The sequence below is a fragment of the Lingula anatina genome, chromosome 10 (assembly GCF_051362555.1).
Source record: "Lingula anatina isolate TDL-2025a chromosome 10, LinAna3.0, whole genome shotgun sequence".
NCBI classification, from domain to species: domain Eukaryota; kingdom Metazoa; phylum Brachiopoda; class Lingulata; order Lingulida; family Lingulidae; genus Lingula; species Lingula anatina.
The window spans coordinates 19,677,022-19,689,454 of NC_141776.1; the positions used below are offsets into that span (position 1 = coordinate 19,677,022).

Genomic DNA, 12,433 nt, shown 5'->3' on the forward strand with positions numbered 1-12,433 from the left:
AGATAACTTATTATATCTTTCAAATAATAAGTCATGAAATGCAATTTACTTGTAAAAATCATTTTATTATTATTATACAATTTATACAAATGATTTGCCTCTTTACCAATAATTGCAGTTGTATTTTACAGAAAATCCTGTACAAAGAAATTTAATATGCATTCATCATTGCACTATTTTCTGCTGAGTGAAGAATAACAATGCATGTAACTGAAACTCCTTAAACAGCTGATGAAATTCAATAACAACTTTCTTGGCCTGTTGATCTCAATTACTCCTGAGAAGTTTACACTGCAAGTGGATATTTTGTTTATCAAGCACTCCATAAAGTGTTTCCCCCATTTCTTAAATAAATAAATAAATAAATAAATAAATAAATAAAAATTTAATAAAAAATCACATTTATCATTAAATGAACACTGGTCACTTCTTGAATCTCTTTTCATTATCTTTTGTCAACATCCAAAACAGTGGTACATAAGTGATGATATATTCCACTCTAGGACGTCTGATTTTCCCCAATAAGTGGTCAAATATTCCGGACTATGTGGTCAAATACTTTGAACCAAAAGGTCAGATATTCTGGAACAAATGGTCAAATACTTCAGACCAAGTGGTCTTATATTCCAGACAAAGTGGTCAAATATTCCGGACAATCCTCCTGCAGTGTTGGGACTTCATCTCCTGCAGGGCTTTGTCCAGCACATTGGTCATGTGGACCAAGTTACTGGGGTCAGTCTGTAAGACTTGTGTGTGCCTCTCACCAGAGTCAGCAATGTGCAGTTTCAGTAATATCGTAGGGTCTATTTGATGCTTGAGGGAGCGACTGGCAAGCTGGAAGATGAACGAGAAAACATGGTAGAACTAGGAGTTAAGTTGTGATTTTTTTCAGTCAAGAGCTAGCATTTAAGATGTTGTTTATATCCAATATTTTGATGCCTTTCTAGTCTAGTTTTTTTTTTTTTTTTAGCAGAACTTTGAACACAATTTGAGGTACTAAGAGAAGTTTTATTAAAACCAAGTGATATAGAGAAGTTTTTATGAATACTGGGATAAAATCAATTTTTATTCTGCTCATCATCATCAAGAACAGGAGGTTTACTTTCATACGACAAGTTTTAAGTTTTATGTTATCTACTGAAAATATTGAACAATGTAACAGCACATGCATCATCTACCTTGACATCAAACCTCCACTCTAAGTTGTGATAGTGGGGTAAATCCATGGACATCTCAGACAAAATACATCTAATCTCCTTACGATTCTCTAAATATTGCTGAAGTAGGAGCCCCTTTAGGTCTTCAGGAAATCCCAGAGTCATGATGGAGTCTTGGAAGTCTATCTCATTGACCTAGGTATCAAAATGGAAACTGACATCATATAATTATGGACCATTAAAAAATATGTAATTAGAACTAAAATACATAATTTGAAGTTAAATTCACAAATTAATGTCAAACTTCCAGTCCATCAATATGTGTGCACCACTATTTTTATGTCACTCAACTTTGATTTTAGAAGTTGAAAAACAAGTGTGTCAAAGTGAGGATGCTGGGGGCATGGGGGGGGGGGGGGGGGGGGTCTTAAATGCTTGAACTCACCATGAGTTTTGAGCTTTCTGTGAAAAGATACATTAAACCTTCTACACCGTGCATCACAGTCTCTGCATCGACACCTAGTTTGGCTGAAGAAATTCAAAAGTACATTTTTAATCTCAGTATAGTTATCTTTCAGAAAATGACTTAGGGTACGCTCACAATAAATCTATGGGTACTTGCTTGCAGCCATTAACTCTATGGGGACTCTCAATGAATACAATCAGACACACAGATTAACACTCCTCCTGGTGCTGAGTAGATTACAGAAAAGCTGGTGATTACGTTTGTTGGAAAGAAAAGGATGTGTCTACTGAGTACTTGTGCTACATTTGTAAAACCAGTTCTCTACATAATATAAATATGTACATACACGCACAAGCACTTAAATTGAGCAGATGTTGAGGCATATTGAACATTGCAATTCCCATAAACACAACACAACCAAATGCCTTTAATTTTATTAAATCAGTTAATTTTGGTAGAAAAATTAATACTTAGTAAGCAAATTTTACAAAACAAACTTACAGGCTGCCGCTTGGTACATTTTGGGGTTGCTTCCTTTTTTGATAAACCCCAGTGAAATCTTACAGAATTCTTGGACCACTGAAACATTTAAGCAGAAGATTTCAATGTTTCAGAATTACTTACTGTGCATGTTGATCACGGACAATGTTAACGAATCATAATGTACATGAACGCACATCCATAGAAAATGTTATGTTACATAATTTGGGAAGTTTTAATTTAGTGCAATCATCTGGCATATCTCACACCTGCACACTTTAATTTCATCCTTTTTACTCAGTAAAACAAGTGCACTTAAGTGTACTGACCCGTGCGCCCCCCCCCCTTCCCCATTGTCTCCCTGTCTCTAAATATGACCCCCGTTTTCTCCAGCATATGACCCCTACCATCAAGACCAACGCTCGTCAGGAAGGCCAAGTGTTCCTTGTGCTCATCTTCAAGCATCAATAGCATGGCTGACAGTGTTTTTAAAACCTAAAACAGGGACGCAACAACAGGACCAAGAAGTTTCACTCCCACCCGGAAGCCGGAGTGATATAAACTAACGCATGCGCAACTTGCAAATCTAGTACCCACCAACAATAAATACGAGTACCCATTTACAGCACGCGCTGCAACTTCGAAATTCAGTTCACGATAGTTACAATGAAATTTACCTTTCATTTAGGGCTTATGGCGTCAGATTCTAAGGTAAAATGTTAATGAATTTAGTATTTATGCATTTATGTTAGGGGCACTGGTATTTAGTCCTTTGAGGCGATTGGTCAACTGCATCACATAATGCGATGCCATTCGTTTTGTTCAAATGTATGTGATAATCCTGAAGTTTCAGTAAAGGCAGTTAGTTAGGTGGGTTGCATCAATCAAGGATTAAATTGACCGAACTCATCAGCAGACTGCTATGCGCAGTGAATGCACTTTAGCGGAACAAGAATCATTTTTTAACTGACATGAGTTATTTCAGCTTATAAGTTTTTTCAATTTCGTTAGTTCTAGCTATCTGAGCACATATGAGAGAGAAGTGTATTGTAGCATGTACATAAAAAGGATCCTTTCTGTGATGATTGAATAAGTTGTAAGAGCTCGTAACTGTTTTGTATTCCTTGAGTATTTGTCTGCCACTTTTTTTTTTAATTTAAGATTACTTGTAGTAGGCCAGTCCAAGGTTTTTGTATCAATATCATGACCAGTTAATTTATGAGGCATAAAATCATCTGCATTTATTTTTGTTAGCCCTAGTTTGATAACAGAGAGCACCATGACAGCTTCGGAGAGGCTCACTGGAATGTGGGCTAACTTGCAGAAGTCTGCCAGGTAGGTTGGATATTTCACCCCCCTCCTCCCCTCTTCCTCTTCTCCTCTTCTCCCTCCTCTCTTCTCCTTCTCCCTTCCTCTCTTCTGTCCAGCAAATTTTCATTACTGCTGATTTAAGTATTTGGATGTTAAAAAGTTTTCAGCATGTCTGTTTCAATGAGAATGACTTGCGATACATTAACTTTTTACCATGCCTGCTCTCCATCCATTATTTAATCCAATGTCATACATTGAAAGTCTCTTTTTTATACTGAGACCCAGAAAAACATATTCCCAGACTTCACTGTTCTTACTGAAATGCACTCCTTCACCATTACGAAACTCTTACTTTGACCATGCTTTTAATTAGTTAATTAGATTTCAGAAATGACTCCTACTGTAAGCTAGTTATAACCCCTGGTATTCTAATTTGTTGATAAAAGTGACACATTCTCTCTACTTTCCTCCCCTTCTCATGTCCACCCCACAGGTCAGCCGTCCAAGGTCCAGCCCTGTCATCCTGTGAGACGGAGCTGCAGGAGCTGATGAAGCAGATCGACATCATGGTCCACAACCGTAGGATGGACTGGGAGAGAGAGGCCAGCGCCCTGCAGGTGAAGGCTGACAGCAAGGACAAGGAGTGTCAGATCATGAGGGCAACGCTGGAGCAGAAACACAGAGAGGTGGGCTGGATTTTTGTTATTTTATACTGAGTATTGTACCAGCAAGGTCTGGGAGTTACACACGGTTTACTTATATCTCCAACCCGTCTGGTTGTATTTAATTTTATATCATTTGTTCATGAAGAAAAACAGGCACATACACGCACACATACACTTTGTTAAAAAATCTTTTTGGAATACTGGTTCTTGCCATGCTAGTAAGGTACAAAATGTACTATTCCCAGACTTTAGTGGTGGTAAAAAAATTCAAACCTTTAAATGATAAAAAGGGGATCACAAATGCCATTGTTTAATGTTATTTTAGATAGGCCAGCTGAGGCAGCAGATAGAGGGGATGGACAGAGCACAGAGGGATATGGTGGCCGAGTACGAAAAACAGCTCCTGCAGGTCAGGAACGAGGTGAGTCAGGAAGTAGGTGCTTGGCGTTATTAGGGACATACAGAATTCCCTGTAGCAGTCACTCATGTGCTGTATGTGATTACGTGCATGCTGGGTTGAACGTGTGTGTTTGGGTGTAGGGGATTGTGTATGTGCTGCATTGCGCACCTGTTTATGTTTTATGTGATGCGAGAGAGAGAAAGAGAGAGAGAGAAGAGTTTACCAGAAACATTTCTTATGAGGTATAAAGAGAATCAGTAATTGCATTTATTTCAGCACACACACTTCATCAAAACAGTGTCGTTTGTAGTAATTATTAACTGTCGTAATTAAAGACAAATGTAAATGTGAACACTATTTTTTCCAGCTGCACAATTTAAAGCGAAGCTATGAGAAGACACAGCGGAAGATGAGCAGGCAGGCCAAGGAGCTGGGCAGAGAGAAAGAGAAACAGTCTGCTGAGGCCCAGGACAGCATGTCTGAACTGACCAGACTGAAAAGTAAACTGGAGGTAAGAACTAGTACACTGGGGGTGAGTATGGTACAAGTGATAGAAAATCATTACAGAAAACATACTGACATCCACCTCTATCAAGGTATACCTAAATATCTTCACACTTTTTCCTGTAGGAATGTATACATAAATATCCTCACACTTGATATGATATCAAAATTTTTCTGTCATATTTAAATGTGGCTCAACATTTCATTGGAATATCAAGTACGGCAAACCTGTTTCATGATTTCAGTTGTAGCTTCTATTGAATATGTAGACCCAAGTGGTTAGAAAATCTCAATGTCATTCCCCAACCTCTACTGTAATCGTAAATGACATGTTCTTTTTGGTTGTCTTCCAGGAATACAGGCAGCATTCCCAGGAATGTGAGCTCCAGAGATCCAACTTCACCAGGCAGATAGACAGTCTGGAGGCACAGAGGAAAGCCTTGGCTGAGAAATGTGAACTGATGCAGGTAAAGAGGAATATATATATGACCCATATTCATTTCATTTTAATTCATACTAATTTAATGTGAACAACACAGGTGACGGTACATACCCAGGAGGAGCTATTTCCTCTCTGATCCTCTGTTTTTTGCTAATAAGCTAACTTAATCCATTTAGTTATTATCTATATATTTATAATATATCCATACATTTCCACAGCAACAGTCTGCAGGCTACCAGTCTCAGCTGGACAAAAGACAAAAGATTCAAGACTCCTCAGAGATGAGGATGAAGAAACAGTTGGCACAGATGGAGGGACAGCTGGACAGAGCCAGGGACACTGTGAACTCTCAGGTAACAGTTCACCCCTGTTTTACCAAAAAAAGCCTTAGGTCAGCTTCCCTGACTAAGAACTTGGTTGCCAAGGTTACATGGTCACATGTACACATCCTGCCCTATCAGGAACAGTGTTACAACACTGTCATGGAAATCCTAGTCAGCTATGCCAGGGAACTGACTTAAGTTTTTGTGAAACCAGGGCCAGGTTGTTGATGAACTGGCTGCCTGTGCTTTCAACTTTTACTTCACTGGGCTCTGGGACAAGTAGGCCAAAAACTTGATGATATGAATCAAAATGGACTATTCCAAAGATGAAATTTACTCTTGAGTGAAAAATTGTCTTGCACAGCTAATTACCAATAGTTAAAACCAACTGGTTGCTTGAATTTTTGACATTGAACTTGACATTATTTGGACCAGTGACTCGCGACTGCACTCTGATTCTTTGGATTTTCGTCTTTAAATAGATACTGAAATTGTTTAAGTTTGAGATTGAAATATTTCTGTCTTTAAATGAGATGGACATGCACTGTTTGTAAGAATTGCTTTACATCACTTGACTAATCCTGTTGAATTTTTTTGTGAGTTAAGCACACATCTCTAAGACTTGAAACATAGTTTTACTTTTGCTTTGTTTTCACATGCACTCTGCAACTATGTGTTGGTCACTTTTTCCACCAATCACAGGATGAGAAAATAGAAATGCTGAAAGCTTCTTTAGAGGAATCAGTTTCCAATCACCAAAGAGCACTTGCTGACAGAGAGGAAATCCAAGAAGAGCTGAGGAAGTACAAAAATGCCAATTTGGTAAATTGAAGTTATTTTCTTTGTGCCTGCGGTTCCACAGGAATAAATCACAGTATCAGTTATTTGTAGTTAGATCACTGCTTGTGCTTATGTTTTACAAACATTAACCAATGTGAAGTGTGTTCTATGAGAAATAAACACTTGAAGATTGCTTTCTGTTGGCACATTAATGTATTCAAGAAGGGTGATATCATGTTTGAAAAATAACAGATATGGACAAACTGGACATTGTAAGCTATTTGCCATAATTTCTACAAAAAAAAGCAATTTCTTTTTGTGGAAAATTTTTAGAATTTTCTTCTGACGTTTTGAATAAGATTTTTTTATAAGGGTGCATCGATTTGGGCAGTAAAGTGCCACTTGTTGTGCCTGCTTCCAGAGACTAGAGGATGAAAAATCTCAGCTCCAGGCAGACCTGGCGTCCAGAGATCACATGTTACAGATGGCCAGAGAGGACCAGGACTACAAGACAGGGGAGGCTCAGAGACTGGAGGCCAACCTCAGGGAGAAAGAGGAGTTCATACAGTGAGTTACAGTGGAGAAGTTGTCTGATTTGGCTGTATTCTGGTCCTCAAATCAGATTTTGTTCAGGGACCAGATTCCATTGCCAGAGAAACCGTCCAGCTGTCATTTGGACAGCCATTAGAATCGCCAGACCCAACCTCCATATAATTTAATAGCATGTGCTTAGTATTCGAGAAGAAATGGTTCTTTTTTTCTACTTTTGTAGAATTTCTTAAAATTTTTTATGAAAATGAGAGTTGGAGGGCTGTGGAAGAAACTGATGAAAAGAAGGATTACAGCAACATATTTTAAATGGTAGTTTTCTATATGTAGAACAATGCAGAGTGTCAACCAGCTTCAGGCCACAGAGGAGACAAGGTACCTGCAAAAGGAGTTGCAGAATGCCAAGGATCAAATCAGGTGAGATTCAGTCACACTTACTGCTGTCTCATGCCTAACGTAATGTCACATCTAACACACTGTCACACCTAACACATTGTCACATCTAACACACTGTCATATCTAACACACTGTCATACCTAACACACTGTCACATCTAACACACTGTCATATCTAACACACTGTCACATCTAACATTCTGCCACACTTTGCATAAATTCACACCAAACACACTTTCACAACTTACTCTGTGATGGGATTTTACTATGGTATTCGGCATATTCAGTTTGACAAGGAGTTGAGTACAGCCCTTGACCCAAACATGTCCCAGAATTAATGGGAAGCCTAGGGTTATAGGGTGTGTTATTTGTACCCTAACATGCTCTAGTTATCTCTGGTTATTTCAGGTCACATAAAAAGAATGAGAAAAGATTGACGGAGGAGTTCCAGCTTCTGCAGAAGAAACTTCTCGCCTCTCAGACCCAGTGTGTAGATTTGACAGAAAAGTTGAAGAATAAGGTAGATATCAGATATCCTATTTTTTTTTTCGGTGTTGCTTTTCCAACTTAAATGGCCCACAAACCACTGAGCCTTTTCTTCCTACAGTTTTTCTTACAACCCAAAATCATGTCTTATCTAGGTTAGACTTATGTCCAAACTCATGTCAATATTTCTTTTTAGTTTTTTTTTTGAAATTGGTCTCTGTTTCTGTTAAATACTTTGGCCATTAACTTAGTTAAACTATTTTCTAAAATATATTTCCATCAGTAAGATAAACATTTGATACTCTGGGCATTATTGACTTGTTTAAAGAATACGAATGTTATCTCTTTGTTTTGTATTTTATTTCAGTTTGATGCTGTAAGAAGCCAGGATAGCTCTGATATCAAACATGTCAACCTGGAAGTGGCCAAGGTAAGGAAAAATGGTAATGATTGTAGTTTTAACAGAGATGAGAAACAACCTGATATGAAATATGTAAATAATGGTGCTTGCAGTTATATCCAGACTTTATAACTTCACTGGTAAAACTGTGGCCTATCACCTCCTGTTCGTCACCTTGAATAGTGGATGCTTTTGTCACGATTTAAAACTGCAAAGTCAGTTGCTTTTTGAGTCAAAGTTAAAAGCAGTGCAGTCAGTTACTGTTTCAAAAAACTGACATGCTTCACAAGGAAAGTAAAAGGGATGGACAACAAACACTTCTCATAACATCATAAATAATGTCACTTTCTAGATGAAGGACAAGCTTCAGGTGCTGGAGACCACGCACACCTCACAGCTAGAGGGGATGAGGAAAGAGCTGCAGGCAGTGACGGAGGAACTCCACCAGAGGAATGTTGCCATGGCAGCTCTGAGTGAGAAAGCCGCCAGCATGGAGAAACAGTCTCGGGAGGAGGACAGGGCCCATGAGAGACGAGCTGCAGAGCTACAGGTCGGTATCTATCATAGGAAGGGTTGTGGAGGTGACAAGATGATCTTTGTAGCATTAGGAGGTAAAAGGTCACAGTATACTTATAGATGGAGAAAATGCACTGTTTTGCAACTTAGTAAGATTTATATTATATTTTAGTGAATGTCTCAGTTCTGTTCTTGTCAGGTGACCAATGCCCAGCTAGAGGCTCTCCGTCTGGAGAACAAGCACCTGCGACAGACTGTGCTGAAGCACACCAATATGGGGGTGGACGTTGCTGAGGCTGAGGGACATCTGAGGGAACTGCAGAATGCTTACACCCTGTCACTGGCCAAACTAGAGGTGAGACAACTGCCTGAAAGTTTAATACATTCCCCCCCTTTCTCTCTCTCTCTCTCTCTCTCTATTTATATACTATACTCTCTAGTTATTTATATGCAACCCATACATATTACTGAGGTGCAATAAATTCATTGTATTACTGCCTCACTATTCTGCAAGTCATGTCACTGACCAAACTAGAGGTGAGACAGCTGCCTTCAAGTCTAATGCTCTCTGTCTCTCATACAATTTTTGTACAGTTTCGAGTTATAAATATCCAATCGATAAATATTGCGGAGGTGCAGTAAAGTCAAGGTATTTCTAACTATTCAGCAAGAAAACAAGGCACTGAAGGCTGACCTCTCCACCCTGAGGTCAGAGGTCAAGGTCATGGAGGAGATGTCACAGCACCAGTTACAGGCCCAGACAGTTGAGGCTGATAGAACATTTTCAGAGATGCAGCAAAAAGAGGAGAGGTACTGCAAGAAATCAGAAACTTTTATTTACTGTATAAGGCTAATAATAGTGATAATACCTTGCATTACATATACTGAAGTGTCACATACTATTAGCATCAGGGACAGCTTACTTATCTTAATACTTGTTGACTTTACATAGTTTAAATTTTTCACCTATTACACTAAATTGAAGCTATACCTCACAAAGCTTTTCTCAGTGCATTTGATACTGGATTGGATAGTTTTTTCTAAGTCAATTATGTAATATTAAAAAAAGCGTCTGGGTCATGTTCTTGTTCCATGTTAGGAGGGTCCACCTGGTGCAGGCAGAATATGAAGATAAACTGCAGGCTCTACAGGACAAGTATAACGCAGAGTGCGGCCAGTACCAAACAGAACTCCACACACTGAAGAGTGACAGGGATAGGCTAAGGGCGCAGCTGGAGGAACAGGCACTGTATCTCAGGAGTGAGAGACATTTTCATTTCTCTAACATGTTTTATATGTGAAATTTGATTTTTTCGGCTACTTATGTTTTTTTTATCAAATTGTTAACTGAATAAACATAATAAATGTTTTACATGATGAATGATAACAAGTTTTATATCATTAAATTTTGCTTCTACTATTATATCAAGCATTGAGAGAGAGAGAGAGAGAGAGAGAGAGAAGGAGGTACTACGTGTACATAGAAATTATTTACAAATTCTTTCATTTCAGGGCTGACAGGTGAGAACGTGGCCATGTCGCAGTTTGTCCACGGTGTGGACACCATCGTCCAGAGTCCGCCCAAGAGACTGGACAGTTCTAACGGGTCCTGGCCACCAGGGGGCAGCACACCTAGGGAGTTGGGGACATCCTCCTCCTCGTCAGGACGACAGAGGGACAATGGTCACTCTACTGACCGGGGAAGTGGACAGAGGGACAGTTTGACTGACCGCAGTCTGAGGCTGTCCACTGATAATGGTCTTGAGGTGATTGCTTGAATCTTGATAATTAGTTCTATGTACCCTTTTTAAAGAATTTAAAGAGCTGTAGTAGCCAAGTATTACTTTTATCCTTACTAAACTGCTTCAAATTATACTAAATAGCAAACTTGCATAAATTTTATCACAATTATTCTTTGAATGAAGAAATGTCAAAATGCATTATCATGAGCTGTTTCACATATTAAGCATAAACAAAAAGATTTGTTCAAAAAATGCACAGTATTTTTCAAAATAACTTCACCAGCATATGAACTGATGACCACTCTTGGTGTAACTTTTCCAGAGACCCAGTTCCAGAGCCTCCATTTCAGCACAGTTCCTTGCCGAGGAGCAGCAGAGAGTGGATGACTTGGAGCGCATCGTTAACTCCCACATTCAAGATCTCAGGAAGGACACAGACGCGACAATCAAAAAGTATGTGCGGTGAGGTGAATTGGGCTTCTGTTTGCCCGCTGTAGTAGTATTATTATCAGGGAGAAAAATAAGGCAGCAGTATTGGTTGTGATTATTCAAAACTTTCCAGAAAGTGCACATCTGCTGCCATCTAGGAGTATGTACAGTGATGTAGAGTGCTGCCATCTAGGAGTAGGTACAGTGATAGAGAGATCTTCATTTGAGTGTCCATTTTATCATTGAAAATCATTTGCCAGTGGACTTGGGGGATCTTTGAGAGAATTGCCCTTAGCATTATTTAGGATCATCCAAGGAAAAAACACAAGAGATGATGAACAGGTGCAGAACTTGGAATTCACAGTCAGTACTTGTCGTACATGTATCAGAAAAATACATACAGGTGCTTTAAAAAAAAAAAAAGATGCGGGCAGATTATATTAACCGTTGAAATTTAACAAGACAGATCTCAAAGAAACAAAGCTGTTCCTCCGGTCAGTTTCCAAACCAAGAACCCTGTTCCAAGTCGCATATTTTAAGGCACCAGAACATATGAGAATACCATATATGAAGGTATCTGTGCCATAAATCCAAAGTTGAGAAGACTAAAAGATAAATTTATGTTCTTATTTATTTGACTTTGTATGTAAAAACATTGTCCAGCAATGAAAAGACAGTCGATTTCCTATTCCTTAAGTAGTCAAAAGTGTGATATTTAAATTGAATCTGTATCGTTTCCTTGAATTTGTGAAGTATTTTTAATTTGACTGAATTTTTGTTGTATTTTAAAAATGTTGAAATTTGAAAACATTTTGTATAAATCGACTCAGTTTATGTAATGAGAAGATAGGTTAATAGCACTTTTTAAAAAAAATTATAGTCATCATATATGCTATTTTGTAACGTATGACATCAAGTGTACTGTTTTAGGGAGTGATACACAGTGTATTTTGAGATGGTAGAGGTGCTGGTCGCTTCTGTTAATCTCAATTTATCCATGACATTCAAAAACTATGTATCTATTAGGTTAATCTCATGTTGATCAGTTTCATTAGTTTGAAGAAATTTTTATTTAGATTTCTTGAATGAAAACAATTGCTGTTTTTATTACCTAAGGTATTTTCATGCTGGTTTCATGGCTAAATTTCCCATTCAAGGTTACAAAAATCTTACATTCTGTTAAAATTTTAGTTTGACAGGCAGTCTTTGCTGTGTAAAATTGCTAATTTAAACTTTTATCTCATTTTATGAATCTTGTCAAGGTATGGATTTTCACCAATAAAATTGCTCAGTGTTGTATTAATATATTTTTTCTTATTTATCTTTAAAATTTTTTTCAAGGTACAGTGGCAGTCATGATTCTATTTAATATTGAATAGTGTCAAGCA

The 12,433-nt window shown here is 38.2% G+C and overlaps 2 protein-coding genes across 2 annotated transcripts; one reads left to right on the forward strand and one right to left on the reverse strand.

Annotated features, from left to right (window-relative positions):
* Positions 1-44: 44 nt before the first annotated feature.
* Positions 45-2,676, reverse strand: LOC106163199 (COMM domain-containing protein 2). The gene is made up of 5 exons (XM_024075758.2): positions 2,511-2,676; positions 2,125-2,202; positions 1,603-1,685; positions 1,179-1,352; positions 45-834 (listed from the first exon to the last, which is right to left on the reverse strand). Exons 1-5 carry the CDS (start codon positions 2,575-2,577, stop codon positions 640-642), a joined length of 597 nt encoding a protein of 198 aa, XP_023931526.2. The 5' UTR covers positions 2,578-2,676; the 3' UTR covers positions 45-639.
* Positions 2,654-12,348, forward strand: LOC106151991 (centrosomal protein of 63 kDa). The gene is made up of 18 exons (XM_013525444.3): positions 2,654-2,814; positions 3,358-3,438; positions 3,908-4,100; positions 4,405-4,500; positions 4,847-4,990; positions 5,337-5,450; positions 5,644-5,778; positions 6,451-6,570; positions 6,950-7,095; positions 7,408-7,494; positions 7,881-7,992; positions 8,326-8,388; positions 8,711-8,908; positions 9,074-9,229; positions 9,542-9,684; positions 9,974-10,134; positions 10,387-10,640; positions 10,939-12,348. The coding sequence occupies exons 2-18, from the start codon at positions 3,383-3,385 to the stop codon at positions 11,080-11,082; spliced, it is 2,322 nt and encodes a 773-aa protein (XP_013380898.2). The 5' UTR covers positions 2,654-2,814; positions 3,358-3,382; the 3' UTR covers positions 11,083-12,348.
* Positions 12,349-12,433: the final 85 nt, after the last annotated feature.